Source organism: Lynx canadensis, chromosome B2 (genome assembly GCF_007474595.2).
Source record: "Lynx canadensis isolate LIC74 chromosome B2, mLynCan4.pri.v2, whole genome shotgun sequence".
NCBI classification, from domain to species: Eukaryota; Metazoa; Chordata; class Mammalia; order Carnivora; family Felidae; genus Lynx; species Lynx canadensis.
This window is the reverse complement of record NC_044307.1, coordinates 4,236,852-4,264,263: the sequence shown is the minus strand read 5'-3', so window position 1 is coordinate 4,264,263 and position 27,412 is coordinate 4,236,852. Positions and strand designations below refer to the sequence as shown.

At 46.3% G+C, this 27,412-nt stretch overlaps 1 protein-coding gene across 5 annotated transcripts in view; it reads left to right on the top strand.

Moving 5' to 3' along the window:
* CARMIL1 (capping protein regulator and myosin 1 linker 1) overlaps nucleotides 1–27,412 on the top strand; it is a 313,422-nt gene that overhangs the window by 189,408 nt on the left and 96,602 nt on the right. For all 5 annotated transcript variants that reach the window (XM_030314690.1, XM_032593106.1, XM_032593105.1 and 2 more), the window contains 7 exons: nucleotides 3,874–3,943; nucleotides 12,608–12,689; nucleotides 13,430–13,529; nucleotides 13,630–13,684; nucleotides 18,738–18,910; nucleotides 20,475–20,543; nucleotides 23,959–24,052. In XM_030314690.1, coding sequence (XP_030170550.1) covers nucleotides 3,874–3,943; nucleotides 12,608–12,689; nucleotides 13,430–13,529; nucleotides 13,630–13,684; nucleotides 18,738–18,910; nucleotides 20,475–20,543; nucleotides 23,959–24,052 — 643 coding nt within the window. The remainder of the gene's footprint in view (nucleotides 1–3,873; nucleotides 3,944–12,607; nucleotides 12,690–13,429; nucleotides 13,530–13,629; nucleotides 13,685–18,737; nucleotides 18,911–20,474; nucleotides 20,544–23,958; nucleotides 24,053–27,412) is intronic.

Sequence of the window (27,412 nt, the reverse complement as noted above, 5' to 3'; positions counted from 1 at the left end):
AAACCGACAGTATGGCAGGCCTTTTTTTTTCCACATTGAATTAATATATTAGAGGTCCATAAATGTAAGCCAAAAAAGTCTCACGATGAGGCTCTTTGTGTGGATATTAACAAAACTAGCACGATCAATATTCTAAAGGGGGAACCATTATACTTTACTCACACTCATTTACATATTCATTCCACTGCTATTTATGGAGCATTCACAGTGTCCCAGATGCAAGGAGGGCACTGGATAGAAAGTGAATCCGGTCGTGATCCTTGCCCGCAGTGTACCAACTGGAGAACCGCTTATTCAAAACCGTTTTGGTGACAGGTGCACAGTATTCTCGTTCTTTCCGTGTTCTTGATCCCTGTGAAATACAGAGTAGCTCTTTGTTGATTAGTGTAATTGATTTTATAGAATATTCCACACCACAGCCACGGATTTCCTATACCGTTTGTTGTAGAGACTTCTAAATATTATACTTCAACGTTAATTTGTAATTGTTAAATCTTGTGACCTGTTGTTATTTATGTGAGCATTTAATCGTGTTCTGTCGGTAGCCTCGTCCACTCTGTGTTTTACTGCTGAAAATTTCCGTGTGAGGGAAAAGGCTTCGTGGCTGAAGATACTGTAGGCAAAATTCTGTACATACATTTAATGTGATGCTGACACTGGGAAAGATACAACCGAGGTGTTCGGGGTTCCCTGTGAGGGGGCGGGATGGCAGAGAGCTTGCAGAGCGTGACCCTGAACTAGATCCTGAACCGGCTGCTTGAATGTGGGCCGGCACCTGCAGTGTCGATGGCACTAGGGAGACGGTGTTCCGATTCCTGGTTTGCTGCTGAGGAAGCAGAGGCCCAGGAAGCCCAGTAATTTGCCCAGTAATTTGCCCCGACCTGTCACGGTCGCAGGTCGGGTTTCCAGAGGAGCCGACTTCGGGATGGAACATAGCACGTAGGAGACACAGGCCGGGCCTTTCTGTTCCCGTGCTGACCAGCCTTGGGGTAGTCTACGTCTGGAAGGAGACGTGGCCCCGGGTGAGGCACTTGTCTTCAGTCAAGGCCACCCCTGAGAAGTGACCGCAGAGGGGGTTCTGGGAGGCGCATCGCAGAGCCCCCTGTTGCCACCGGCTCCGTACGTTCCTGTCCCCGCCTCGGTCCACTGTGCCAGGAGCGGGGGACGGAGACCCTGGTGTGTTGAAGGACCGGGGGTCAGCAGCCCTAAGAGGCTATGCTACAGGGACGCACCGTTTTCTGAGAGAAGCCCTCCCAGTTGGGACAGAACAGTATTCTGCAGGCGGGTCCCACCATTTGGGGGTTCTTCAGAAGCGACACCCAGAATAGGACTGCTTATGTCCTAGTTGCGCCCTCGCTTGCAGACTGGTCAGCCACGGTGAAGCACTTGGGGCCTTCGATAAGGAACGTGGGGGCGCCCTTCCTCGCGTTTGCTAAAATCTTCAGAATAGCGAGGTTCACGTGCACCCCAAGCACGCTCCTCGCTCAGAGCGAGGCCCGAGTTCCTATTTACCGCTCGCGCTTGCGCTTTCCTCCCCCTGGTCCCCGTGTGTCTGTGCCCTTCTTCACCCCGCACCACATCGTGCCCTTCTCCCATCTCCCTGACTGTGGACTTCTAATAAACCCATTATGTGTGCCCCTGAGAACTCATAACTAGCACCTCATCTCCAGGGCGGGTGAGGTTAAATACAGATTCCTGTCTTAGCCAGTGTTGCACTAACGATGGAGGATTGAAGACGATAACGGTTAAGGCGGTTTTTCCATCCCTGGGTTAAAAGTAATCACACTTCCCGCTGTAAGGTTTTCCCCAGTGCGTGCTGGGCTTTGCCGTTCATTGTTGAGTTTGGTTTTGTTCAACTGAGGGCAGTTGCTGTTGCTGGTTTATATTTACCAGTCTCGGGAGCCATTACGTCCTCATCACGGGCCTTTTGTACTGTAGTTAAGTATCTTAAAGCGTATCATTGGTTCCTTGGCCTTAATCTACATACGGGAAAAGTAGGAAGAATCTCCCTTCCATCTAAGCATTGTAAAACCATAGTGTTCAAATACGTGGCTAGGTTCTAGAAACTTCACAAACGGTAGAACTCAAAGGGACCTCTTTGGTAATAGGCTGACGCTCCCATTTTGCTGATGCGCACCTGAGACAGGAGAGGACAGGGAGGGACCTGTGATGTCCTTAAAGCCACCCCACTGTCAGTACAGAGGCAGGACCTCTGGACGGGCCATGTGGTTCTAGGTCCCAAGTGCCTTCAGCTGCTCAATACCACCCCCAAGAAGAAAAGAGGGGAAGGCACTTTTTAGGGAAAGAGAGGCTATTTAATAATCGACCAGGAACATGCGTGCAGATATCTGCCCAGCCCCTCTCGTCGGCCCGTGTTTAGAACAAGGGGCTGGTCAACTGGCATCAGGGGAGGAGAAGAAAGGTGCTCCCCTCCAGCCTCCTTCCTGATGGGCTGTTCTCACCGGAAGCTGCTGAACCGGTGGGTTCCATGCACTGCGGTAGCATTGCTCGGTGGATGAGGCCAGAGGGTCACCAGAGAGGGGATCGCAGAGGCTGGGGTGAAAGAGGTGCCTTCCCACCTGGCTCGTGCCCCGGGGTATTTTTGGAGCATACCGGGTGGAGGTCCTTTTCCTGGGAACATTGAGAACAGGAACATTGAGAACAGGGAACATTGAGAACAGCAAATGTCTTGGTCCCACCCACTGTCGCTTTCTCCTGTCTGCCTCTTACAGTGATGTGCACACCTGCCCGTTTCCCTTGCTGGAGAGCGAGAGGCCTCTGGGCCTCACCTGTGTGTCCCCCAGGGCCAGGTTGAGGCCTTGTGTCCCTTCAGGGCGACTTATGGATGTGTGTGCACGTGGGAAGTTTTTGCATCAGGCCTGTTCGATGTTGTAGGACTGACTTGTGAGAGTAGGGCCGGTGCATTCTCTTAGAGACGAGATCTGCGTGATTCGTCCGGCCTCCTGAGCGTGCGGACGGATAAATCCCTTTTCACAGCGCCCCTGTGGTTTGCCCCGAGACCAGCTAGTCGTAGCCAGACAGACAGGCAGGATCCTGGGCCCTCCCCAGACCTGTGCCTCATGTCCAGTGCTCTTCTCACCTCCTGCTGTAGGTGCTTAGAATAAAACTCCTCTCTACAGACGGTAATTTCCCACCCTGGATACCGTGGAGCTTAACTCCCTCATAACCTCTCCCTTAGGGACAAATCAGCAGGTGCTTTCCTACTCTACTAACAATTGCCTAATAATTTTCTAAACAATACTAAAGGTGTTCTCAAGCAGATGCAGGTGGGAATTGATCTGTGATGAACACAGTTTAACTTCAGTGTGCAATTAGGTGTACCGTGGGCGTACGTGCATAGGGATGGTGGGCCTGCCGGACTCGTATTCGTAACGGGCCCGCACCGCGTCCCAAGGAAGAACGTTACAGCACCGTTTCCTCCCTGGGCTTGGGAGGCAGATGTGCAGTCGGCCTTTTTTTTTTTTTTTTTTTTTTTTTTAATTTTTTTAATGTTTATTTCTGAGACAGAGAGAGACAGAGCATGAGTGGGGGAGGGTCAGAGAGAGGGAGACACAGAGTCCGAAACAGGCTCCAGGCTCTGAGCCGTCAGCACAGAGCCCGACGCGGGGCTCGAACTCACGGACTGCGAGATCATGACCTGAGCCGAAGCCGGACGCTCAACCGACTGAGCCACCCGGGCGCCCCAACAGTCGGCCTTTTCAAAACTGAGATGGTGCTCGGTGCTTGGCGTTTCGCCTGTGACTCAGAAATGTGTCCCCCCTTCTCTGGGCCTTATTCGGCACGTGTACATATTTTGGTGCAAACCGTGTCTAACTCGTGTCTAACGTGTGTTTTCGTGTTTTCTCCCCTCAGAGCACTGTTGTTGGGCCTGGCTTCCAATCATAACTTGAAGGGGGTCTCCCTTGATCTCAGCAACTGTGAGGTAAGAGCCCGTTTAGACTGCACTGGAAAGAGATTATAATGGCCTCAAAATTGGCTTTGTCTTTTTCCCGGAGAAAGTGCGATACTGTGATTCCTGAAGGTGTAAGTGAAGCAGAGGAACACACGTTATAGATGTTTCCGATGTTTTGTATTTTGCAAGTTTTATTTACAAACAGCCGCGGAACACCATTCAGAAAGCGTTCAAGTGTGTTTTTAACGACTCGGTTGTCTTTTGTTTGTTTTTTATGTATTATTAGGGCCAGTTGCTTAAGTATTTTATGACGAAGCCTTGAGATACAAAAGCCATAAACTAGCTTTACCGTTATGAAAAATGTAACATACGACATCCCTTGCAAGGGACAGACGCGTGTAATGTAACTTGGACTCAGAGATTGTCCAAGAGAACGGCTGTCGTGTTATTTTTATTTCTTAATATCTTGACTTAAAACAGGACAGTTATTACAGGAGTTCCAAACACTTCCTATCAAAGAACACAAAGACGAATTGCGACTAAAAGCCTCTGCATTTTGGAGAGTGCCTGAGCGTTTTCAGTCTTGAGACTCTTAGTTTGTGCGGAGATCAGTAAGAAAATGCCCAGGTACAAACTGTGTGGTCCCTTTGGGGCCCAACTTGACCCAGCACATCAGACTTGGTTTCTTCTTGTCTGGGCTGGAGGTGAGGTCCCTTCGCTCCTGTTCTGGGCCCACTGTTCTCTCCTTCTGGCGTGCCGTGTGCCTCTTCTTCCCCGAGGCCTCCCTCTCTGAGGATCTAGCTCAAATCCAGTCTCCTTTATGCCTGCATCAGTCTCCTAGGGTTCGATCAGAGTTTGGCCTTTACTAGCTCTGCGGTCCCGGATGAGTTAGATGATAGCGTGAAACCTCAGTGTCTGCGTCCGCAAAATGGAGACAAACATCAGTGCCTCTTCCAGTGGCTTGTTATGGGGTTCAAAGGAGCCCTTCTTTGCAAAGTGCTTCCTGGGGCATCTGGGACATACGTGGGTTGTTTGCGCTTGTCGTTTATCTGTCTGTTGAATTTCTCCCCTGAATGCTTCAGCCCTTCGTGATCTTGTTCTCTTCTGATCGTCTGCTGTTTAATGATGGTGACGTGCCTTTGGACGCTGACCCATATGGCGTCCTGCATAACTGTTCAGTTAGCGCGTGCGTGCTCTCCCAGCGAGGCTATCGCTTCCCGAGGATACTCCTGCGTCCTGTCCATTTTGTGTTTCCCTCAGCTCCTAACAAAATGCCAGGTGCCAAGCCAACGCTGAATGTTGCAGAGCATGCTGTACCTCTCTGAAAAGTCTAGAAACTGGCAAGGATGAAATGATACCAGGAAAATTGTTAGTGCAGGATTTTTTTTTTTCCTAATTCTGAACTGGTGTGGACACCAACTGTGTGCAATTTACTAGTCATTTTGTTTGGGAAAAAAGAAAAGCCAGAAAAAACAAAAAAATCCCACAAAACCCCTAAAAACCTGCATCGTCAAATTTTAATGTGTAAATCGGTGTTCTTATATTTATAAAGACAGACTATATAATAGAAACCAAGTCTGGTGGTATGAATTCATTGTTCACCAGTACTTTCTTAAGGGACGTGGCAGTAATAAAAATTTTTGTATGGGGGAGGGGGGTGGAGAAGAACAGAGATAGGTAGGGCTACGCTATCAAAAGACAAAAAAAGCCAGTGGGTGTCACCTTAATTGCTCTGTTAGCTCACACTACTAAATTAGCAATGACCCAAACGTTTTACTATCCTGATTAAATACAGTGATTGCTATCAATATGCCATCTTCCATTTAATTATCTGATCAAAACTGGAATGGACGTAAATGATCATCTGGTTCCCATACTTCAAGATGAAGAAACTGAGGTCTAAAGAAGCCGAAATAATCCAGTTTACTAATGGCAGAATCATAATGAAAGTATGCCTGCCCGATTCTTGTTAATTACATAGGTAATTATTAGAACATTACGTATGATTAGACATCTTCTCGAATAAGTTGTTCGGTACCATATGCCCAAAGAACACACCTTGCTCTGTAGCTCGTTCTGTAAACTCCATTGTAATCGCACCGGGAATAACTTTCAAAGACGGTTGTATTTGGTGAACCACGTAAAATCAACATTTTTGTAGGTCAAAAATGGCAGACTCTTGGCGATTTTAAATGGTTCTACCAAATGGCTAGTAGACTTTTCCCTTTATAAGTTTCCTCTTATTAAGCCAGGAATCCAGATCAAGTGATTGCTCTCTGATGGTAGGGCTGGCCATTATGGTGATGACAATTACAACTTCATTTTGGCCACTCGTTTACGGATTATATGATAACAGCAGCAGTGCTGAGATGGGAGCCCTTAAAACTACCGTGGTACCACGATCTCCCACTGTCTTAATCCTTGAATCACAGTCCTGGTGGCCATTTTGATAAAGTCATGTTATAGTGCTGCTCGTGGAAATTGGTGAAGCACAAAAGTATTTTTCTAAATTAAGGTGTCTTACCACATTTTTCTTCTTACAGACAGGTGTCCGAATCTAACGATATTTCACCTTACTCCTCTCCGTGGTCTAGTAAATCTGTCCTGTAAAGGCGTTAGGGGTTATGGTATTATGTGCGTAGAATGCTTGGCAGTTTGACATTCGTAGCTACCCTTTAATTATTTAGTACTTCAGGGTTTATGTAGTGCTCTCAGAAAAAGTTTTTCACCAACTTGGAAGCTTAAAATTATGCACTTCAGACCATGTTTGTGAGTTCGAGCATCACATCGGGCTCTGTGCTGACAGTGTTGAGCCTGCTTGGGATTTTCTCTCTCTCTCTCTCTCTCTCTCTCTCTCTCTCTCTCTCTCTGCCTCTCCCCAACTTGCGCATGTTCTTCCTCTCTCTCAAAATAAATGAATAAACTTAAAAAAAATGACACATGTGTATCTGTTTTCTGTTCATGCCCTCTCTAGCCATAGTGACACAGACCCCTTTACTGTTAGTTAGCATGCCAGTCAAAATCATGCAAGAATCCAGCACTTAATATTCCCTTATGATCAGATAAATTCTCCACCTGTGGTGGTGAGCAGTGAAACTTCTAACACCATGCCGTCTTGGAAGTCATTTCCACAGAGATGACTCACTCAAGATGAGGGGCTGATAGACCTGTCCGAGCTGTAATACTGGATGGTTTCTGATGTGGGCACTGAACAAATTCATCATCCCCTGATGATGCCTCTAATGCTACCGCCTTCCCAAGCCATGGAAGCAAAGAACAAATATCAAATACCTTGAAGTCGTTGTATATTTACAAGTAAATAATTTTATTGTGAAACAGCTACTTTGCACTGATGAATTTTTAAGTGATGTTTGTATGGGTGTTACAGAAAAATAAATGACCATCATGTAAGATGGTGGCTGAGTTTATTGGGAGGAGAGAGGAGAGGAACTTTGAAGTCAGAATTAAAAGTGTCTACACAGACGGGGCCTCTGACTGGCTCAGTCCGTTGAGCATCCGACTTCAGCTCAGGTCATGATCTCATGGTTCTTGAGTTCGAGCCCCGCGTGGGGCTCTGTGCTGACAGCTCAAAGCCTGGAGCCTGCTTCGGATTCTGTGTCTCCCTCTCTCTCTGCCCCTCCCCCACTCTCTGTCTCTCTGTCTCTCAAAACTAAATGTTAAAAAAATTTTTTTAAAGTGTCTCTGCAGATGAAAAGGGAATATAGTCCGTGATATCGTAATAACGTTGTATGGTATCAGATGGCGACCACACTTACTACTGTGAGCATTTCACGTAGTTGTAGAACCATTATGTTGTATACCTGAAACGAGTATAAAACACTGTGTGTCGACTACACTTGAGTCGTTTTTTAAAAATGTCTACACAGGAAGCTTAGAATAACTTCCGCTTAAGCAAGTGAGTTTTGATTTTACCCCTGCGGGTTCCTTCCCTGTTGTGCTCTCCTTTCCCCGTGGGTTGTCCTTGTGGTTCCTACGGTGTTTCTGTATTTATTTCCCTGAAGGAGGCGTTTCACAGTCATCGGTTCTAACGAGAGAGGCGATTTCTACTTACTGCTGTTAAAAATAAAAGTAGCACTCAGGTACTTAGAAATTACAGAGTTGCTTTCCTTCGACACAAACGTTGTCATTTGGAGACATAAATCCAAACCTTAAGGCTGTAACCTTTTGCTCTGTGGGGACTAAGCCAATAAGTACTGAAATTAACCTTTCATTTACAGATAACTTCTCAACCTACAGAAAAAAAAAAATCTGTGTTTCTTAAGGCGTTACTCTCGAATTATGTTATCAGTCCATTTGGTCTTATCAGTACCAAAAAGGAGTAATCTTTTTCTATCAGAGAGGGAATCCAAGTAGTTAGGGAAGACAAAAGAGGGTCAAAACAAAGGGTGGGTACTTTGGACTCAAAAAGGTCCCCTTTGATATCTGGCTCAGCTGCTTGTCTTGCCTTCTTTCATTCAGCCTTTGTCTCTCACCTGTGGGATGGAGATTATAATAGTTTGGGGGACAGGGACAGTATTTGGCACAGTGCCTGGCCCGGCCGTGAGCCATTATCTGGGGAGGAAGGGGATTACTATAGCAAAGCCTTATTTTGCATGCCAGAATTTACAGCATGGGTCAGTATTGCCTTTCTAAGAGGTTTTACTTAGAAGCTTTATAAATATTCTGTCTTTCCTGAAACCTTTTTTGGAGTCGCCTTCAAAGCTATCTCAAAGCTTTCGAGAAGGGTTTAGTCTCATCAATTTCTAGTCATACCTGATTTCTGACACAAAACCGTGTCCCCCTCGACGGCCCGACTCGCCTCTGGACCACCTGCGGCCGACCCCCATTCACTCAGTCTCCACGGGTGAGGATTCAGCATCCGTGTGGATGTTCAAAGAAATGTGTTCCATTGCGCGCAAGGTCGGTTCCGAAAGAGGTGCTTCAGAACCGCTTTACACGGCAGCAGTGAAACTGGCTTCCGTAGGTATTCTCCCCACGTACCTGTCTCCCTGAAAGCCGGTCTGTCTTTCTGGCCTGTGTTGAGAAATCCGACTGCCTCATCGCCCTGCTTCAGAAGAAAGGGTGAGTGCTGGCCCTGAATCCTTCAAGCTGCATCTCCTTCCGAGTGAGAGAGACCAGTGTCCGAGACTTCAGAGGAGACGCGAAGGCTGATTACGATGGCTGCGAATTAGTCGTAGGGCTCGGCGTAGAACTAGCTCTTCCAAGGAGAAACTTTCCTGCACGTTATCCCACAATTCCTGGCAAGATGCTTTGAGGATGCGTTCGAAAAACACGCACCAGATCCTAACATTTGTAATGAGGAGGATACAGCCGCAAAGGAATAGACACTTTGGAGGCAAGGGCATCCAAGCTGACAGCGGTTCACCCAGCTTGGAGGTGACGGGCAGGTTTGCTGTGTGTGTGGCAATCCCTGCACCCCCCCCACCCCCACCCCCTGCACGGATCCGTTTCCTATCGGGTGGTGTGTGGGCTGCAAAGCAGAAAGTGTCTCAGGGCAGGAAGCATATATGAAACACGCAACTGTTTGCACCTTGGAAATGACTATTTAGATGTATCTTCTTTAGGTTCTAAATTGCCTTTTGGCATCCAACCCCGCTTAGCAGAGAGGACATTTCGAACCCGATCTTGTCAAACCACTTTTTGTCCTCGGAGAAAACCTATGCTCCACACAGTTTTACGTGAGAAGATTTCCCAGGCTAAAAATTATTTTTTTAATTGACACATTGAGACCCCCCTGTAGAAGAAAAAGTGGTAATTTCGGGGAGGGGTTATTTTATATATAAATCTGTAATATTTGCTGCATCTTTTTAAATGGCAAGCGATCTTGAGGAAGGGCAATGAATTATTCAAAGTTCTCTCCAGATTTCAGTTGTCCTCGCTTCTCTTACGCCCGTCGATGGCTGTTTGGGTATCAGATAGAGCTGTTTGCTTAGAGTAATATCTGAAATGTTCACCTTCCTTGAGTGAGAGGGCACTTCTCTCTTGAAAGAAGCCTGAGTTTATTTTTAACATTTCCAAAAGTATTCCGTGATTCAGTCCCATTTACTCCTCTTTGATCTTGCTTTCTTTTAAATAACGCTAGTGTGTGGGATCCGAATGAGGGTAATTTCAAAATGAGTTTTACGTGCACACATGCAGACACAGCCTCTGATTATGCAAATTCATTTAAAAGGATTTTCATTTACAGTAATGGAAAAGCTTTTACTGTTTTGGGAAAGCTTTCGCTTTGGGGGAGTTTTAGGCGTCTAATAACCTATGAATTCGATCAAATGTTTTTGGTAACTGAAGATCAGTTATACTCTTAAATTTTTGATCTTTGTTTTGGGAGAATTTAGTTGGAAGTGTTTTTCTCTTTTGCTGCTTTACATTGTGTGTTGATAGAGGCTTCAGCTTCTCTGTTGTGCTAACTGCCGATAACATGTTTTTATTTTTTTCTCCTTGGGCTTTCCTTAGCTTGGCCACTGTGTAAGTACTTCATCAATCAATAAATTAGGGTCGGGTGATATATTTGATTGTTTTGAACTATTGGAAAATGTTTTACGGGTGTATGCTACAAACATTATCAGTCAAGTTCCAGAAGTAAACAGAATTGAGCACTTAAGTGTCACCTATATTTTCCAGACCCGTAAATGGAATATTTTTACCATACTTTATAATAATAACCAGCAGAGATTTTCTTGTAGAAATTTTACTTCTCAATAGAGACGTCACTAACAGCAAATAATAAAACTGTGCAGACTTAGGCACTTATGTTTATCTTCTCAAAAGCATAATTTTTTCATGCTCTGAAAATCAAATTATGTTTCTTTGAAGTGTTTGCCTGAAGTACTTTTTTGCTTTAACTTTGACGCAGTCTGAATATACATTCACTTCTTCGAGCATGAACACGCTGTGATCTGGAGTGGTGCTTCTCAAAACTCGTCGTGGTGAAGAGCTTGCTGGTGGTGGTTGTTTTTAAGTTTCCGTGCTATCAGAAACCGATACTTTTGCAACAATGTCGTAAAATCAGAAGCCGATACTTTTGCAACAATGTCGTAAAAATTTAATGTCGAAAAGAGATACGTGAAAAGACAAAAAAATACAAGCCCTCAAGTTTTACCAGTTGATGCAACAGGCCTAAAATTCTTATTACTAAGGTTCCTAAAATATTTCTTGTCAGTTTCTGCCCGCACTTTGCCTAAGACCAGTAGCAAGAACTTTGCAGACTCCCACCGGTCCGGGGACCACACTTTGAGTCGTAGCAGGCTGCTGCTGGGGTCAGCGTAGAGCCGATGTGCTAAAGATGGGCTCGGGGCAGTTGGGTAAGCTCGAGAGCACCTAGGAATGCAGCCGGGGGTAGTGAAATGGGCCTTCTGACCCTTGGCAGTTGCTCTACACTCTGGGTTCTAAGGCCCTCAACTGTGGACTTGGTTGGTCTTGGTTTCCCCGGAGTGTGTAGACCAGCCTCCTGGGGAGGTCTGCCTGTCTGTGACGCTCCCCTTTGCAGTTCACGTCAGGCCCCCCAGAGTAATCTGCTGTCACTGTAGAAGGTAGGGAAGGCTGAATTTAAACACCTTGACCGAAATACTTGTGAATGAAGAGGCGATCCCCGAAGTCCGTGCAAAGCTCTGTTTGACACCCAAGTAGCCGGGAAAATTGGCAGGGTTTGTTTCCGGGTACCGTAAGACTACAGCATCTAAAATAGTGAAGAAAGGATTCTTTCAATTCTTACCTCAAAACCTGAACGAGTAGCATTTTTGCATTATGGTATAGAAGTTTAGATAAATTTTAATTTTCTTACATCAAGAGAGAAACCACCCTGTTCCCTTGGTATATAGTAGGTTCCCAATAAAGGATAGCTTCTTTCCCTTATTAAATAGTAAGTTTGCCAAGCAGAGGGGCCACAGCTCGGGAAATCTGCATCCTTTACAAGGTAGTAGGAACTCAAATAGTTGCTAAATGGAACACAAAAGATACTCTGACCTCTAGAAACAGGCTTTTGGTTTTGTCGAAAAGATGCAAATTGAGTTTTATAGGTTGCCTTTCTCTTTAAAATAAATTAGGTAATGATAGGAAAGGAAATTAGTTTTGCTGTAAGCCAACCATAGTAATCTAACAAGTTAATCTAACATGTTTTTCTTCTATGGCTCAAAGAGTTCATGCCAATCGTTTCTTAATCCCTGTCAGCTGTTTACTTTGCGGTAGACCTCACACCCTTTGTGTTGGGTGACTGGGGACGGGTCCTTCCTGAAGTAGTTGACAGTCAACAAGAGGTGTTCTTCATTGTCTCCTTTGGTGGTTTTGCTGCTGCTTAGTGGAGTTATACCCTGAAATCTGGAACAATCAGACAAAACCATAACCGTCTCTCAGGTACAAGAAGGATCAGTTAGGTTTCCAAATGTCAGAAATGAAGAAAATTCCTGTGGGTTGACAGAGAGTACGGTCTCCATCTTTCTGTTTCTTTTTCTAGTGATTTCCAGATTTATGTCGTGGGAAACCTTAGCAATGATCAGCGATTGGCTCTTTACCCATTGATGATAGCTATTCTGGAGTTGAGAAGCTTTTACTTTTTCTTTGGAACTAAGTTTGAGACCATATCTCCATTCATTCATTCATTCATTCGTTCATTTATTTTGGGGGTTACGCCTCGAGTTGGTGACTACTTGACCTTGTGTTTGGTTTGTGTTTCTCCAGCTGAGGTCCGCAGGTGCACAAGTGCTAGAAGGCTGCATCGCCGAAATCCACAATATCACCAGCTTAGACATCTCCGATAATGGTAAGCTGGAAACCAGAAAAGACGTGGAAATATTGTTTGAAGTTAGTAAAGGGAAAAGAGAAAGCCCAACCTTGACAACGCCTTGACAAAAGTGTTATTTTACTTCTCGACTAATTAATAGGGCTTTTAAATCTAACAAAATTTACTATGGAAGAAATCTGTGCCAAAGTCTTCGTAAGTTGATACCACGGCCAAAAATGCCAGGCATGTAATAAAACAATTAAAAAAAAAATTGTCATCAGAACATTGATAATGATCTTGATCCAACCTTTTGCATTCACGGTGATAATAAAATTGAGTCCTTGTTTATTTACTCAGGAACTTGTTTCCTTAGCTTCATTTCTGCCAATTATAGTAGCGTGTGAGTTTGAACCTGTTAAATTTGCATAGACAGTGGTAGTTACCTCCCAGCGAACAGGATGTTGGGTCTTCTTTTAGAAAATCATGGGCAGAGAGGAGACTTCTGCTTTCCCATTCCTTGCTGCCTTGACTTAGCCACTGACTGTGTAAGAGATTTAGGTAAGTCTTAGCAGAGAGCGAGTTGATCCCTGTGAAATAATAGGACACGAAAAGGGAGCAGAACGTTCCTTTGAAAATAAAAAACTAGAATCCCGGGGCCCTCGGGACGGTGGAGAAAGTCACCCAAGTGACCCAAAGTCACCTTTGCTCAATTGTGTTCCAGCTGAGAATTTATTTATACACACGTGTTTTGATTCTCTGCTTACTCTCATTCTTTCCAGGTTTAGAATCTGACCTCTCCACCTTAATAGTGTGGCTCAGTAAAAACAGATCAATACAGCACCTGGCGTTAGGCAAAAATTTTAATAATATGAAATCCAAGTAAGAACTTTGATTTTTTTTTATATGACAATGATGAAAACAATCAGCCTCCTGAAAGCTTATGATTTGATTCCACTGTCCATATCTTTAAACTCTTCAGAAATCTGACACCTGTGTTGGACAACTTAGTACAGATGATTCAAGACGAAGAATCGGTGAGTAGTATTTTAAAGACCTTCTGCCGAGGGGCGCCTGGGTGGCACAGTCGGTTAAGCGTCCGACTTCAGCCAGGTCACGATCTCGCGGTCCGTGAGTTCGAGCCCCGCGTCGGGCTCTGGGCTGACGGCTCAGAGCCTGGAGCCTGTTTCCGATTCTGTGTCTCCCTCTCTCTCTGCCCCTCCCCCGTTCATGCTCTGTCTCTCTCTGTCCCAAAAATAAATAAACGTTGAAAAAAAAAAAAAAATTAAAAAAAAAAAAAAAAAAAAAACCTTCTGCCGAAAATCTTTTGTTTGTTACCACGCTTCCTAATTATGTTGACGGGGTTAACGCTGCTATACTTTCAGATGATTTTATCTCTATGCACAGTTTCTGTTTTTTAATGAAATAAGTGCATGTGCTTTAGTATAGTTATAGGATGTACTTAGAATCACTTACTCTTCACTTGACCTCATTACTAATTAAAGGAAGATTGTAACTAAAAGATTAAAGGAAGTATACATTGACTCCTAAGCCTATCTTTTAATAAGACTTACTCCTTCCTCACTTTGGTTAATGCACTAACCTGCGAGCATGAATTTCTTCAATCTAGTGAACTCCATGACCTTATATCATGCTGGGAAACATCATACTGCTAATTTGAATTTCGTCTAGTAATTATGTAGAGTTACAAGAGACTAAGAAAGTTGTTGCCCGTCTTAAATTGCTTCGAGAGCTCTAGTGGTCCTTCTTATCTTTTTATTCCCTTTGGCTGTTCCTGGCCAAGACTTGGTTCGGAGGAAAGAAATGTAATTTTAATTTTCTAGTGTTTTATCTTATTTTTGAGAGAGAGAGAGACAGAGCACGAGTGGGGGAGGGGCAGAGAGAGAGGGAGACACAGAATCTGAAGCAGGCTCCAGGCTCTGAGCAAGCTGTCAGCACAGAGCCCGATGCGGGGCTCAAACCCACGAACCGTGAGATCGTGACCTGAACCAAAGTCGGACACTTAAATGACTGAGCCATCCAGGTGCCCAAGAAATTTAATTTTAAATAGCATCCTATTTTGCTGCCTTTTAAAATGTATTAGAAAAAAGAAAAAAAAAAGATATTATATGGACAAAGCAAAAAACACTCTACTACGAATTCCTTTAACTTATACCAGTGTGTCTTAAGTTTTGTACCTTATATTTTACTGATGCTCTTTAAGATTTGGTCCATGTCCTATTTTAGTCCTATTTGGCCACCAGCCAGCTTTTCATGGTTCCTAAAATCCAAATCGATTTGTATTCCTACAGTGAAGACTCACATCATTCATGTTTTGTGATAGCTACTTTGTAGGTCGTAAGAGTGATTTCCTATGTGAATCATGTGAGATATGACACATTTTTAAAAAGTGTCATTTTCCCTTTTGAATGCATACAGGGTAGTAGCAAATTCTTTTATGACTGGATGCTGACTTTGTGAGAAAAAGCTGAGGGGCCAGGAGAAATGAAGCCTGGAACTTTTCTACCTCTCTGCCTGGCTCTAAGCTGGAGGGTGGGAGAAAATTCTGTGGTCCTGCCCCTTTATTGTGTGGATAGGATTTCCAACCTAAGGGCTGGAAATGAAACTCATTATTATTTAACGATTTTGAGTACTTTTCTTTGTCCTCATTTGCTAACAGACTCCATATTGTGTCACTTTTATACGGGGCTATTAAAATTAGGGGCATAAATCAGAATTTATGCAGTTAGTTTCGCATGATTCCCTTTGACTTTCTACCACCCTGCTTTGAGTTTCTGATTTCCTAGTATTGGCCCAGTTTTAAAAGATTGAGGAAGCTAATTCTGCAGAATCACATTTAATATTCATCCCCAGGGGCGCCTGGGTGGCGCAGTCGGTTAGGCGTCCGACTTCAGCCAGGTCACGATCTCGCGGTCCGTGAGTTCGAGCCCCGCGTCAGGCTCTGGGCTGATGGCTCGGAGCCTGGAGCCTGTTTCCGATTCTGTGTCTCCCTCTCTCTCTGCCCCTCCCCCGTTCATGCTCTGTCTCTCTCTGTCCCAAAAATAAATAAACGTTGAAAAAAAAAATATTCATCCCCAAATACTTGTTTCTTAGCACATGTTTTAGTAAAATTTCTGTTTTTTGAAAAACATGTCTTAAAATTTCGTGTTTTTGCTTATCACATGAGGCTCTTTCGTTTCTGTTATTTCCGAAGTGTCTCCCTTAAAAACAATCTTGATATTTAAAACACCCCTCAGAACATGTTTGCGGGCAGTAAAGTTTGCCGTGTCGGTGTGGATCCCGTCAGGTTACGAGTCTGAGAAGTGGGCTGCTAATAATATACAGTGGAAAGCTCCTTATGTTGGTGTCATTGAAGCGTGGGTGGCTTTTTCAAAAGGCAACCACCTCCTGTTTTTTTCTCCTGAATTGGTAATGTGCACAGTTCAGAACAATTAGGAGCTGAGTCTTAGGACTCTAAAACTTCCACCGATGCCTGACACATCCGGGCTGTCTTTTTATTTTAGTTTTTAAGATAATTGTGCAGTTATCTCTGGCTTCCTACGTTATGACCTTGGGCTCCTACAGCCTGTTCTCCGACAGCCCAGGGAACACTCTTCACCCTGTGTGGTGTGTTATGTTTGGCTGGAAAACCTAGACGCCCGTGGGCTCCAGTGTCGCCTTGGCTAGAGACAGTGGGTGTCAGGCGACTGAGCCCAGGGCCCCGGGACAGTAACGCTGAGGGGCCCCGACGACAGGGGAGCTTGTTTTGAAGTATTCCACGCCAACTCGTGCCGTAACCGGCCGAAGCGAACTGGCTTCCCCTGGGAGTGCGGGCTGCGAGGAGACAGATTCTCAGATTAAGCGTGTTCGCTATGAAAAGAAACAAGAAAATAGTCACGTTACACGCAAGTGCAATAGATCAGGTAAGGGATGACCTTATAAATATGCACGCAATTCAGGCTGTTCTGTTCGTATTAATGACTCTGCCCATTATTTTTAAGTGCTAACTGGGGTGTATTAGAATTTGAATATAGTCCTGGAATTGGTGCTTGCTAGCTCGAAGACTTGGCAACTTTCCAGTATTAGGAAGAAGCCGCAATATATCATTTTTGTGGTAGTCGCGTAGAGACCATTGAAATGATGAGAGATGCGATTACAGCTTTTTATTAAAGGAACACTGCATTTGTTTTCATTTAAAACAGTAAGTTTCCCGAGTCTGAAGCATTTTGGTTCAGTTTTTTCCATTTCCTTGAGCGTAAGATCTCAGGAAAACCAAAACAACCTCGCGAAACCTGCCTGAGTCTAACACATGCAGGCTTTCAGGTTTTAATTGCCTTAGCACTTACCATGCCATTAACTTGAAAAGATTGGATTCAAGTTAAAAAAAAATTGCATCAAATTACTACATTACCTTTTGATTTTACCATGGCTCTAGTAAGTTTAGAAAACGTGGTCAAATTTGGACAATGAGGACAATAACTACGGTCACTTGGTAAATACTGGAGTCAAACGCATAATGCCACTCTGTGGATGTCTGAGTCTCGAAACCATCGGTACCGTTGCCCCGCTTCCTGCAGCCTTGAGACAGATGCACCGTGAACATGTCAGCGGCCAGTGGTTGAGTGGCCACGCTCTGTGTGCGGGTCACACGGACCACCGGGCACATCTTGAGAACGCCTCTCGCATGGGCCACGGTGGAACGTGGGTGACCCTGGAAGCTGTTCCCGGCATCCCACCTTCCTGTAATGTCAGACTTAACGGAGTAAGCTCCTACAACTCTTTAGTACGGCTGGGCCTGGGTAGACTGCCTTAAGCAACCCAGAAGACATCCACGTCCCCCAGGGAAGTCTGAGTTCTGGCTCTCAGGGCCACATTCGTTCAAGCTCTGGAATTTCCACCACTTTATTATTTCAGTCATGGCTGAATTCAGGGCTTGCAAATTCAGATGCCTACGTGGCTAGGGAGGTACGGTAAACAAGAAAAGGGAACTCGGCAGGGAGCCCTCTTCATTGGTTTGGCCTGCCTCTGGACCACGTGGCTTTCAGTCTTCAGCTTAAATGGGCATTGAGTGGGCTAGTTTGGATTCACCATACAGCTTATGCTGATAAAAACTTACAGATGTTTGACTTTTTCTCTGTTTTAAAAAACTTCTGTGTCTTCTGACTGGTACTCATAAAGCTAAGGATGATCATCGAAAAGATTGAGGATAAGCCACGAGGGGCAACATTGTGTAGGAGCTCAGAGCACAAGTGTGGAACCAGACTTTCTGGTTCTGTTCAGCTTTTTTTTTTTTAATGTTTATTTATTTTTGAGAGAGCACCAGTGGGAGAGGGGAGAGAGAGGGGGAGACACAGAATCTGAAGCAGGCTGTGGGCTCCGAGCCGTCGGCACAGAGCCCGACGCGGGGCTCGAACTCACGGACCGCGAGATCACGACCTGAGCGGAAGTTGATTGAGCCACCCAGCCCTCGTCCAGCTACTTTCTGACGGTGCGGCCTCGGTTGGGTCACTTAACCTTTCTGTGTCTCATTTGGGAAATGGGGATAACAGTACGGAATATCGAACCCGTAAGTGCTGGGTTGCTGGGAGGATCCTGGGACAGTAGTTAAGGTAGTGCACGTTCGGTAAATGTCAGCTATTAATAATCTTGGCTGGTTTTTATTTTGCATTTGTCCTCTGCTAGCATTTTAAGATGTCATTTCACCTTGCATAAAAATAAAATGGGTGAAAAGGGATAACGTAGCTGTACAGAAGCTCAGAACTCTTCTCGTACTACTTTTATTTGCTTCGTCCCATCCCGCACTTCAAAAGAGCTGGCCGCTCTGGGTATCTCTGCCCGCTTCCCTTAGGAGAGCGGTGGCCACTGCCCAGCCCTGAAACACGAGCCCTCCACGTTTGACTGCAAAGGTCCATTTTATCTCGAACCGTCGGGGGCCCATCCGTCAGTGTCTTGTAGCCAGAAGTTTCAACGGGAGACACTTGGAGTGTGCGTGTTGGGCACCTTCCCCGGGGTCTCTCCGTGAAAGGGGTCACTGAGCGCGGTGGCTGCCTCGATGAGACCGCGTGAGCCCCGCCTGTTTTTCCCTCGCAGCCTCTGCAGTCCTTGTCCCTGGCCGACTCGAAACTCAAGACCGAGGTCACCATCATCATCAATGCCCTGGGAAGCAACACCTCCCTGACCAAGGTGGACATCAGCGGGAACGGAATGGGGGACATGGGAGCAAAGATGCTGGCCAAGGCGCTGCAGATCAACACCAAGCTCAGGTACGCGGGTCTGGTACCCGGCCCCGGGTACGGAGGCTTGCCCTCTGGAGGGCCCTAGAAGGCCCTGGAGAAGATTCTGGCCCTCAAGCATTGGAGAGCTGACTGTGTCCCAGTGGGGGCTGAGTTTCCCATCGGGCCAACTGGGAAGGAGGAGTAACGATGTCAAGTCTTTTTGTCCTAGTGTAGAGGGAGGAGGAGTGTCCCCACTTTAGACACGGTGAGTCCCACAAACTGTCGTCTCAAAGATTTCCACCGTGACCTGAAACCTGACCTGAAGAGAAATGGTACTGTGTCCTCTTTCGCGTCGGGGTAGACTGCTGTGTGCGCACGGCGGAGCGGTACGGGAGGGCTTTGCAGCCGGTGCCAGTGAGCAGAGCTAGAGAGACGGAAGGAACCGCATGAGGGGCCTCCCTGTACTTGGCTGTGAGCCCAACACGCTGCCTCCCCCTGCCCACCGCTGCCCATATCGAGGCTTAAAAGCCAAGGGAATGCAGGAGGTTTGTCGGTTCAAAGGCAAGTTCGTGATGGGTGCTAACGATTCTGTTTAGTGGTTTTCCTCCACTTGGAGTGTTTCCCAAGTGTGGCTCTTCTTAAGGACTGGCTGCGTGGTAGCCACTTTATTAAGGACCACGGTGCCATCCGTCCTGCGGAGAGATCCAACTGCTACCTAACCCGGCAGTCTGGTTAAGGAAGAGTTCACTCGCAGCGTGCTTCAGGGGCTCTTTCTTGATGTTTCGGACGCTTCCCTTGCTCTCCTGAACCTTCTGTCTGCACTGAAGCCAGAAGCCAAATACTGCAGCACTTTCTCTGAAGGTCAGGGTGTGTGTAAAGAAGGCCACTGGGGATCAGGAAGGGAAGCAGTTGGAGGTGTGATTCTTAGATCAGACGACTAAACGCTGTTTCACGTGTCAGGGGAATTGACAGACACCAAAATACCTCTGAAGTATTCACATCCTGGAAGTAAAATGGCACTTCTCTTCCAAAATAGATTTTGTGTCTGAAAAGTAAACAACCTCCTATTTGTAAAAACGGAGGCTTTACCAGCAGCATGAGCCCGGTGCTTGGGACGTCAGGGCCATGATGAAAACATAAGACCAATGTGACAGGATTCCTGCTAGTCATTTAGAACGGAAAAAAGTCTCAGTACCTGAAATTCTTTGTTTTGGACGAGGGACTCCTTAACATCTTTTATAAGCAGCTCCAGATGTGAATACTAGAATATTACTACTTGCAGAATATGGGGAGAGTGTCCAAGAAATCAGATTCTGTAGAGTTTTCTTGTTACAAAGAGTCGGGCAACCTAATGGTACGTTAACGAGTATGCTGTTGCTTTCAAGCATGGTTTTTTCTCATGCTCGTGAGCAGCAAATGAGTTAAGAACGTAATGTGTAATGTTGGAAGAAATGCTCATCCGTGCTCTGCTTACAACTAAGTTGAATGTTCTTCCTTGCTTATTGTGCTAAGATATCGAAATACTGTTGCCTTTAAGTATTCATCTCCACTGCAGAATTATTTCCTCCGTGCCTAAATGTCCGGTCATTTCTGGGATTTGGTTTTCAAACAGGACCGTGATATGGGACAAGAACAACATCACCGCACAAGGCTTTCAGGATATAGCTGTTGCCATGGAAAAGTAAGTGTTAATCAGGCCTTCTTTCTGGAAAAACACAAAGGAACCGGTGGTGTTTGTTTGTTTGTTTTTGCCGTGGTGTGATTAGCCAAATTCCTAACCAGCCACAAGAGCTGGGAAAACGTGGACTTTCTTCCGGTGCGTATTTCTTCATGTGTTCAATGAGGCCAGAGACGCACCATCGTGAGGATTAAACGATTTCACAGTGGAGGGGCCACAGGACAGTCAGCTTGTGTTCTTTTGTGGTTTCACGTTCTATTTCCATCGGGGTTTGCTTTTGGTTTTTTTTTTTTTTTTTTTTGCACATTATGACAACTCTGAATCCAGCGAAGAGAAAAAAAGCTGAGGTCCAGAAAATAAAAATGAAATTGGGGTGGGGCGCCTGGATGTCTCAGTTGGTTGAGCGTCCGGCTCAGGTCATTATCGCGTGGTTCATGAGTTCGAGCCCCACGTCGGGCTCTGCGCGGACAGCTCAGAGCCTGGAGCCTGCTTCGGATTCTGTGTCTCCCCTCTTTCTGCCCCTCCTCCACTCTCACTCTGTTTCTCTGTCTCTGTTTTATTTGAAAAGAAATAAACATTAAAAAAATTTAAAAAAAATTTTTTTTAAATGAAATTGAGGAACAGTAGGCTCATTTGTCTCATTACTGTAAAAAGCTTTATTACTGTAGTAACTAAAGTCTGCAATTATTATTAATTGTCAAGTTTGCTTTCCCGGTAAATGAAAGGAGGCAATAATACAAAGATGGCTGGAAGAAATTCTAGAAATCTGGTTCTTCCCAAGCTCTTCAGCCCTCATATTATATTCTGAAAGCAGACATGATCAAAGCGGATTTACAGCATTAAAAATGAGAGGTGACAAAACGCGGGTGTGGAAATAAGGAGCTAGTACCATAGAAGCCAGTCCCCTGGGGAAGAGGCGGGGGTCCGCATTATTCGTGTTTTTTCCCCCGGATTTCCCTTCGTGCGGGAGGCCTCCTAGGTGGGGCTCTCGTGGCCAGCATGGTGTCATGGATAAAACCCTGGGCCTGGGTGAAGAGCCATCCAGTCAGTCGGTGGCTCTGTCATCAACGAGCCAGTCCTGAGCAGAGCATTGCACCTTTCTGATTGATTCTTCTGTGGAAAGTGGGAAAGGCAGAGTCAGTTAGCCCTGCGTGCCTCCCAGTTCTAGATCCCAGGGTCTAGATCCGATTTCGCCCGGAGGTCAGAATTGCCGCCCCCACAGCGTCCCTAAATCCAGACGAGACAGCTTGTCCCACGGCTCCCGGGCGCCCTCCGGGACTGCAGAACCACCTACAATTACTCCTGTTGCACCGCAAAACCTTCACATGGAAACGTGTATTTACAAATAGCCGCATTTGGGTGCTAACAGCATGGTTGCGGCCCGTGGTAGACTGCCAGCCCACGCTGGTGTTTGTGAGAAGCCAGAAGCACGCACGCCCAGCACTCAGCGTCTCCAGATGATGCAAGGGCTCCCGGGATCACAGTCCGGTACGTCCGCTGTGGTCCAGGATGCGAGTGCCTCAATATCACATTTGGTCTAAATAAAGTACCCGGGCTCTGGAGCATAATCGCGGCTGGATGAGGGAAAGGAAAATCTACAAGGCTGCAAAAAAGATGCATTGTTGGGGCGCCTGGGTGGCGCAGTCGGTTAAGCGTCCGACTTCAGCCAGGTCACGATCTCACGGTCCGTGAGTTCGAGCCCCGCGTCAGGCTGATGGCTCAGAGCCTGGAACCTGTTTCCGATTCTGTGTCTCCCTCTCTCTCTGCCCCTCCCCCGTTCATGCTCTGTCTCTCTCTGTCCCAAAAATAAATAAACGTTGAAAAAAAAAAAAATTAAAAAAAAAAAAAGATGCATTGTCTCTTCGTTTCATTTGGCTAGCTCCTCTTAAACAAAAAACAGTCTTGTTAAAACAAAGTTAAGGTAAAAATTGAAGTAATAGAAATAACAGCCTGTTTTTTTTTTAATAATTTCTTTTTTTTTTTAAGTTTATTTATTTTGAGAGAGACAGAGACCAGGGGAGGCAGAGAGAGAGAGAGAGAGAGAGAGAGAGAGAGAGAGAATATCCCAAGCAGGCTCCACACTGCCAGCACAGAGCCCAACATGGGGCTTGATCTCACAAAGCGTGAGATCAAGTCCAACATGGGGCTTGATCCCAGCAAAGCGTGAGATCATGACCAGAGCCGAAATCAAGAGTCGGACGCTTATCTGACCTGGGGGCCACCCAGGCACCCCAGTAACAGCCTTTTTCTTTGCTGGTTCTTTTACGTTAAGCCATCTTAAGTTGGACTGAAGCACATCTTTTCGATCAGATAACAACCATATAGATGACTGCTGTTAGTAAGATCGTTGCTTATTTTCTCTATTCTTCATGATTACTACCTTATGTTAGTATGTTAGTCGGTCATCTGAACATCCGCGGGAATCACATTGTGTTTCGAGACGTGGGACAAGGCAGTTGTGACTGTGCAGTCCCAGTGCTCCGGGAGAACACCCCACTTGTCACCACGTGACCCCAAAGGTCGTTCTTCCTGAGTGTCCTGTAACGGAAGTGGGTAGGCAGGTTTGGGGTGGGAGAGAGGAGGCCTCTCCAGGGCCAGCTTGTGGTCTGGGAGTGGGTACCGGCCACAGCGCAGCTTGTAGGGGGGTCAGGGCCAAGGGTCAGGGTGCAGACTCAGAGGTCAGTGTTGTTTGCTCACACGATGATGACTCTATCTTGCACTCCTGTCCCTCTCCGGCTAGTCAGCAGCGGGGGGATAATATGTGGACACAATTTTCCACCAGCGGTTTCATTTGGAGTCGAGAGCCCGGTGGCCGTGGCCGTGTGTGAACCAGACCCCCGGGACCTGCAGAGGTCGGGGAGGGGGGTGGAGCCGGGCGGGAGGTCCTGCGAAGCAGCTTTTCTAAGGACAGCTGCTGCTCTCGTTTAAAGGGGCCCAGAGCCCAATCAGACTATTTTTTTGTGGCTGCTAATGTCCTTGCTTTGCAAACAGATGCTTTGGTTTCGTTTTGAATTTTTCCTCCGTCGGTTCGGGTCTGGCCGTCCCACGTTGTCACTGCGGTGATCCGGGTACGTTCAGAGCCGTTGGTGACGAAAACCCACGTGGCACATTGCTGGCAGACTTATTTCCTGGCCTTCCTCTCGGTCCGTCTTTGCAGTGCCAGGCTGAAAATCAGGTTTTGAAACCAACAAAACCAGATGCCTGGCAGTCATGCGTTTTATAAAACGGTGCCAGCCGACGAGGTTGCCCGTGGGACCGCGCACAGAAGCCTGACCTGTAATCAGGGGCCCTGAGATAGTCTGTGAGCTTAGAATTTTCTAAGACACTCTGGCAACTGTCTCTGGGTTTTAAAAAGGAGTGCTGAATTAAGGTGGCAGGACGGTATTTCTAAATAAACGTGACTTTCTCCTTTTTCTAGGAACTACACGTTGAGATTTATGCCAATTCCCATGTATGATGCGTCTCAAGCCCTAAAAACAAATCCTGAGAAAACAGAAGAGGCTCTGCAAAAGGTATTGGAGGTTTGATGGCTTAATTGTAATAAATTCGCATTTGAATGGAGTTGGTAGTAATAATTCTGAACATATGAACGGTACTTTGTGTTTCACAAAGCTTTTTTTACATTAGCTTGTGTTCTTGCGACCGTAACCGGCATAATGCATGACTGAGGGAGGAATGACGTAAGACGAAAATTGGTCATGAAATGTAAGTGGACTGACATTCCTACCGCATCAGCAGGCCGGAGCTTATGCACAGAGAGCTTGTGCGTCCTCAGAGAACGTGTGGAACTGAATGTCAGCTAGTGCAACCTTTATCCTTAGCAGCTGGAACCTTCCCTCCTTATTAAGAACGTAGGCTACGAATGAGATCTCTTTTTACCATCTTTGTTTATAAACGTCCCTGATTCCACACACATTCCCGGCTCCTTTCTGGCGACCCCGGAGGTTGATGGGCATCTCCGCCTTCTAGGTCCAGCCGTCCCTGGTGCCCGTGACCCCGCCGTCTCTGCCTGTGTGGGGAACTTGCCCTGCGGGTCACTCTCTTGCTGTGCCGTATCCCCATCCTTCTCTTTCTGTGGTTAGGGTCACCTTTCTCGATGTTTACATATGCCCCAGGATGTCCCATCTGTAGAAGCCTGTATTGTGGTGGTAGATGGGACTCTTTGAAATCTTTTTCCTCCCTCTTTGTCCTCATGGTGGGTGGCACCGTCCAGCCTCCCAAGCTTGACTTTTCTTTCCTGCGTCTGCCGTAAACACGCACGATCATCATATTGACAGATTCTGTAGCATCAGTCTCTTGATTAGCTCTGTTCCCCTCTCTTCCTGTTACGGATGCATGTGTTCAGGCCGCATCATTTCTCAGCAGGATCCTTACCTCCTCTTTCGGTCAAGGAAAGCCACCTTACTCACGACACATGGGAACAGACCAACGTCTCCAGCCCAGCCCTCCCCGGTGGCTTTTAGAATGAAGCCTGCTCTCCTTGAATTGGCATACAGTTCTGCCCGGGATCTGCCTCCTGTCCTCCGCCACCTTCGTTTCTTACCAGCCCTGCCTCTTCGCTTTGCTCTGCTTCAGGGAACTTGTTAGAGGTACAGACTCGTGGGTCTCAGAGACGAGGGTGGGACTCACCAGCCTGCATTTTTACAAGCTCTCCCGGTGGCTGCAAATCTCAGAATCACTGCTCTGATCTCAATGATCCGCATGCTTCCCCACTGCTGTGCCTGTCTGTCGAGATTGAAGGCCGGTGTCCGCTCATCGGGAGCACTTCTCAGAGCCTCTTCCTCCTCCGTGTGGGGGGTTCCTCAGAATTTCCCCTGCTTGTCTCTGTCCCTGGCCTTGTGCCGTCATGTAAGTTACCGGCCTCCGTGGTTTTTTTTTCCCTTCCCGGTGACCATGAACTCGTTGAAGGCAGAGCTTATGTATTTTTCATCTTTTTAGATTTTTCAGCAGCTAGCGCAGTGCCTGGCATGCGTGTTGGTTGCTCCTCAGACTCTATTGAATAAAAGAGAATAAGGTAGGGGGTGGGAGCAGGGAAAGCTGTGATGCGGCCACAGAAATCACCCAAGATTCGTGTTCAGAAGCTCTGACTCAATCAAATTCTTTTCAGTTTTGTGACTTCCTTAAGTTACTTAATGTTTCTGAACTTTGGTTTCTTCATCTGTATAAAACATACAGCTAGACAGGAACTATGTTTAGCTGACATTTAACATACAGTTCATGCTGCGTGTCTGACACTGTTATAAATGCTCTCCATAAATTAACACCGGTAAAGTATAAAATAAGTCCATGAGATGGGTTTGCTATAGCCCCATTTTGCATGTGAGAAAACCGAAAGGCAGGATGACCAAATAATTTGCCTGTGGTGCCGACGAGGACCAAGCCAGGTAGCGTATGTGAAAAAGTACTTTATAAACCACAGGGCAACTTCAAAATGGTAGCTGTCTTTATATTTTCCCAGAAGATGTCGGCAGCTTGTAACAAAAGGCCCGTCCTGGAGACACCAGGTTTCCCGCCTGAGACCGGGCAGGCCGGGAGCTTGGCACTCTTCACTTGCGCCTTCACAACAAGAAGAAAAGCTGAGCAGACAGGAGATCGGGGACTCGTTCGATCCCTCAGAGAATCGAGGCTGCAAAGTGAACGGTCGCCCCGGAAGCCGGATGGATGGGAATACAGACGATGTCTGTGACTCCCAGCTGAGGGCAGCTCACCAGGGGCCGAAGGTAACAGAGCCAGGAACTCAGAGGAATGCTTAAACAGCAGCTGAGGGATTGCTGGAGACCCAGTGTAGACCGGTTGAGAGGTTCACAACTCCTAGGGGCCCAGTCTTAGGCCTTGAACCTCTCACGGGCTTCACCGCTAGGAGCCCCACCAGGTTATCACAAGAGAGAAATCCCCTCCTGTTTCTGGCAGGGAGAAGGGGGCAGGTTAACCATTTTGAAATCCCCCCCGGAGGGTTCGTTGTCTGTCACAAAGGCTTACGCTTACCTTCCCTAGTGGAAGACAGTTAGGTACGCCCAGCCCCTCTAGCCTTCCCGTTTCACATAAGGGAAGAAAAAAACATGGCCAAGAAACATTTTGGCAGGTCTCAGCCCAGGGACTCGGACCCACTAAAAGAAACCCTAAATTTAATCATAGGATTACAGAATGATTCCCCTCCCTAACACCTTACCACCACATCAGGTATAGTGACAGAGTGGATTACGACTGAGCAAAGCTGTGAGGCACTCTGTTTAAGAAGGGGTCTCTAGGGAAATCCCCAGACAACTAGGGAGATAAAAACAAGGACATGGGAGGAAATTAAAAGTCTCTTGCACATACAGCTACAGCAGACATTGAGCACAGCCCAGCTTCTAGCCAGATGAACATCAAATAGCACATTAAAAGTCTGATTGCCTCAGTGCCTATTACCACATCGTATCCAGTTTATGCCAAAAAGAAAATCACAAGACATGGTAAAAGGCAAGAAGAAACACAGTATGATGAAGAGGCAAAGCAAACATCAGAACCAGTGTCAATATACACAGATTTTGGAATTATCAGAGCATTGCAAATAACTGACTAGCATGTTGACGGCTCTAATGGAAAGAGTAGGCAGAGAGATAGGGACTGTAAGAAAAAAACGAAAAGGAAATTAACTAGAGATCAAAAACACTCTAACAGAAATGAAAAATGCCTTCTACGAGCTCATTAGTGGACAGGACACAGCTAAGGAAAGAATCATGGAGCCTGAAGATATGTAGAAACTTGGCCAAACTGAAAAGCAGAGAGAAAAAAGGAATGGGGGGGAAACACCAGAACAGAATATTCCCGAACCATGGGACAGTTACATCCGTAGAAGGGGACTGCTAGAGGAAGAAGAAGACAAGGGAACA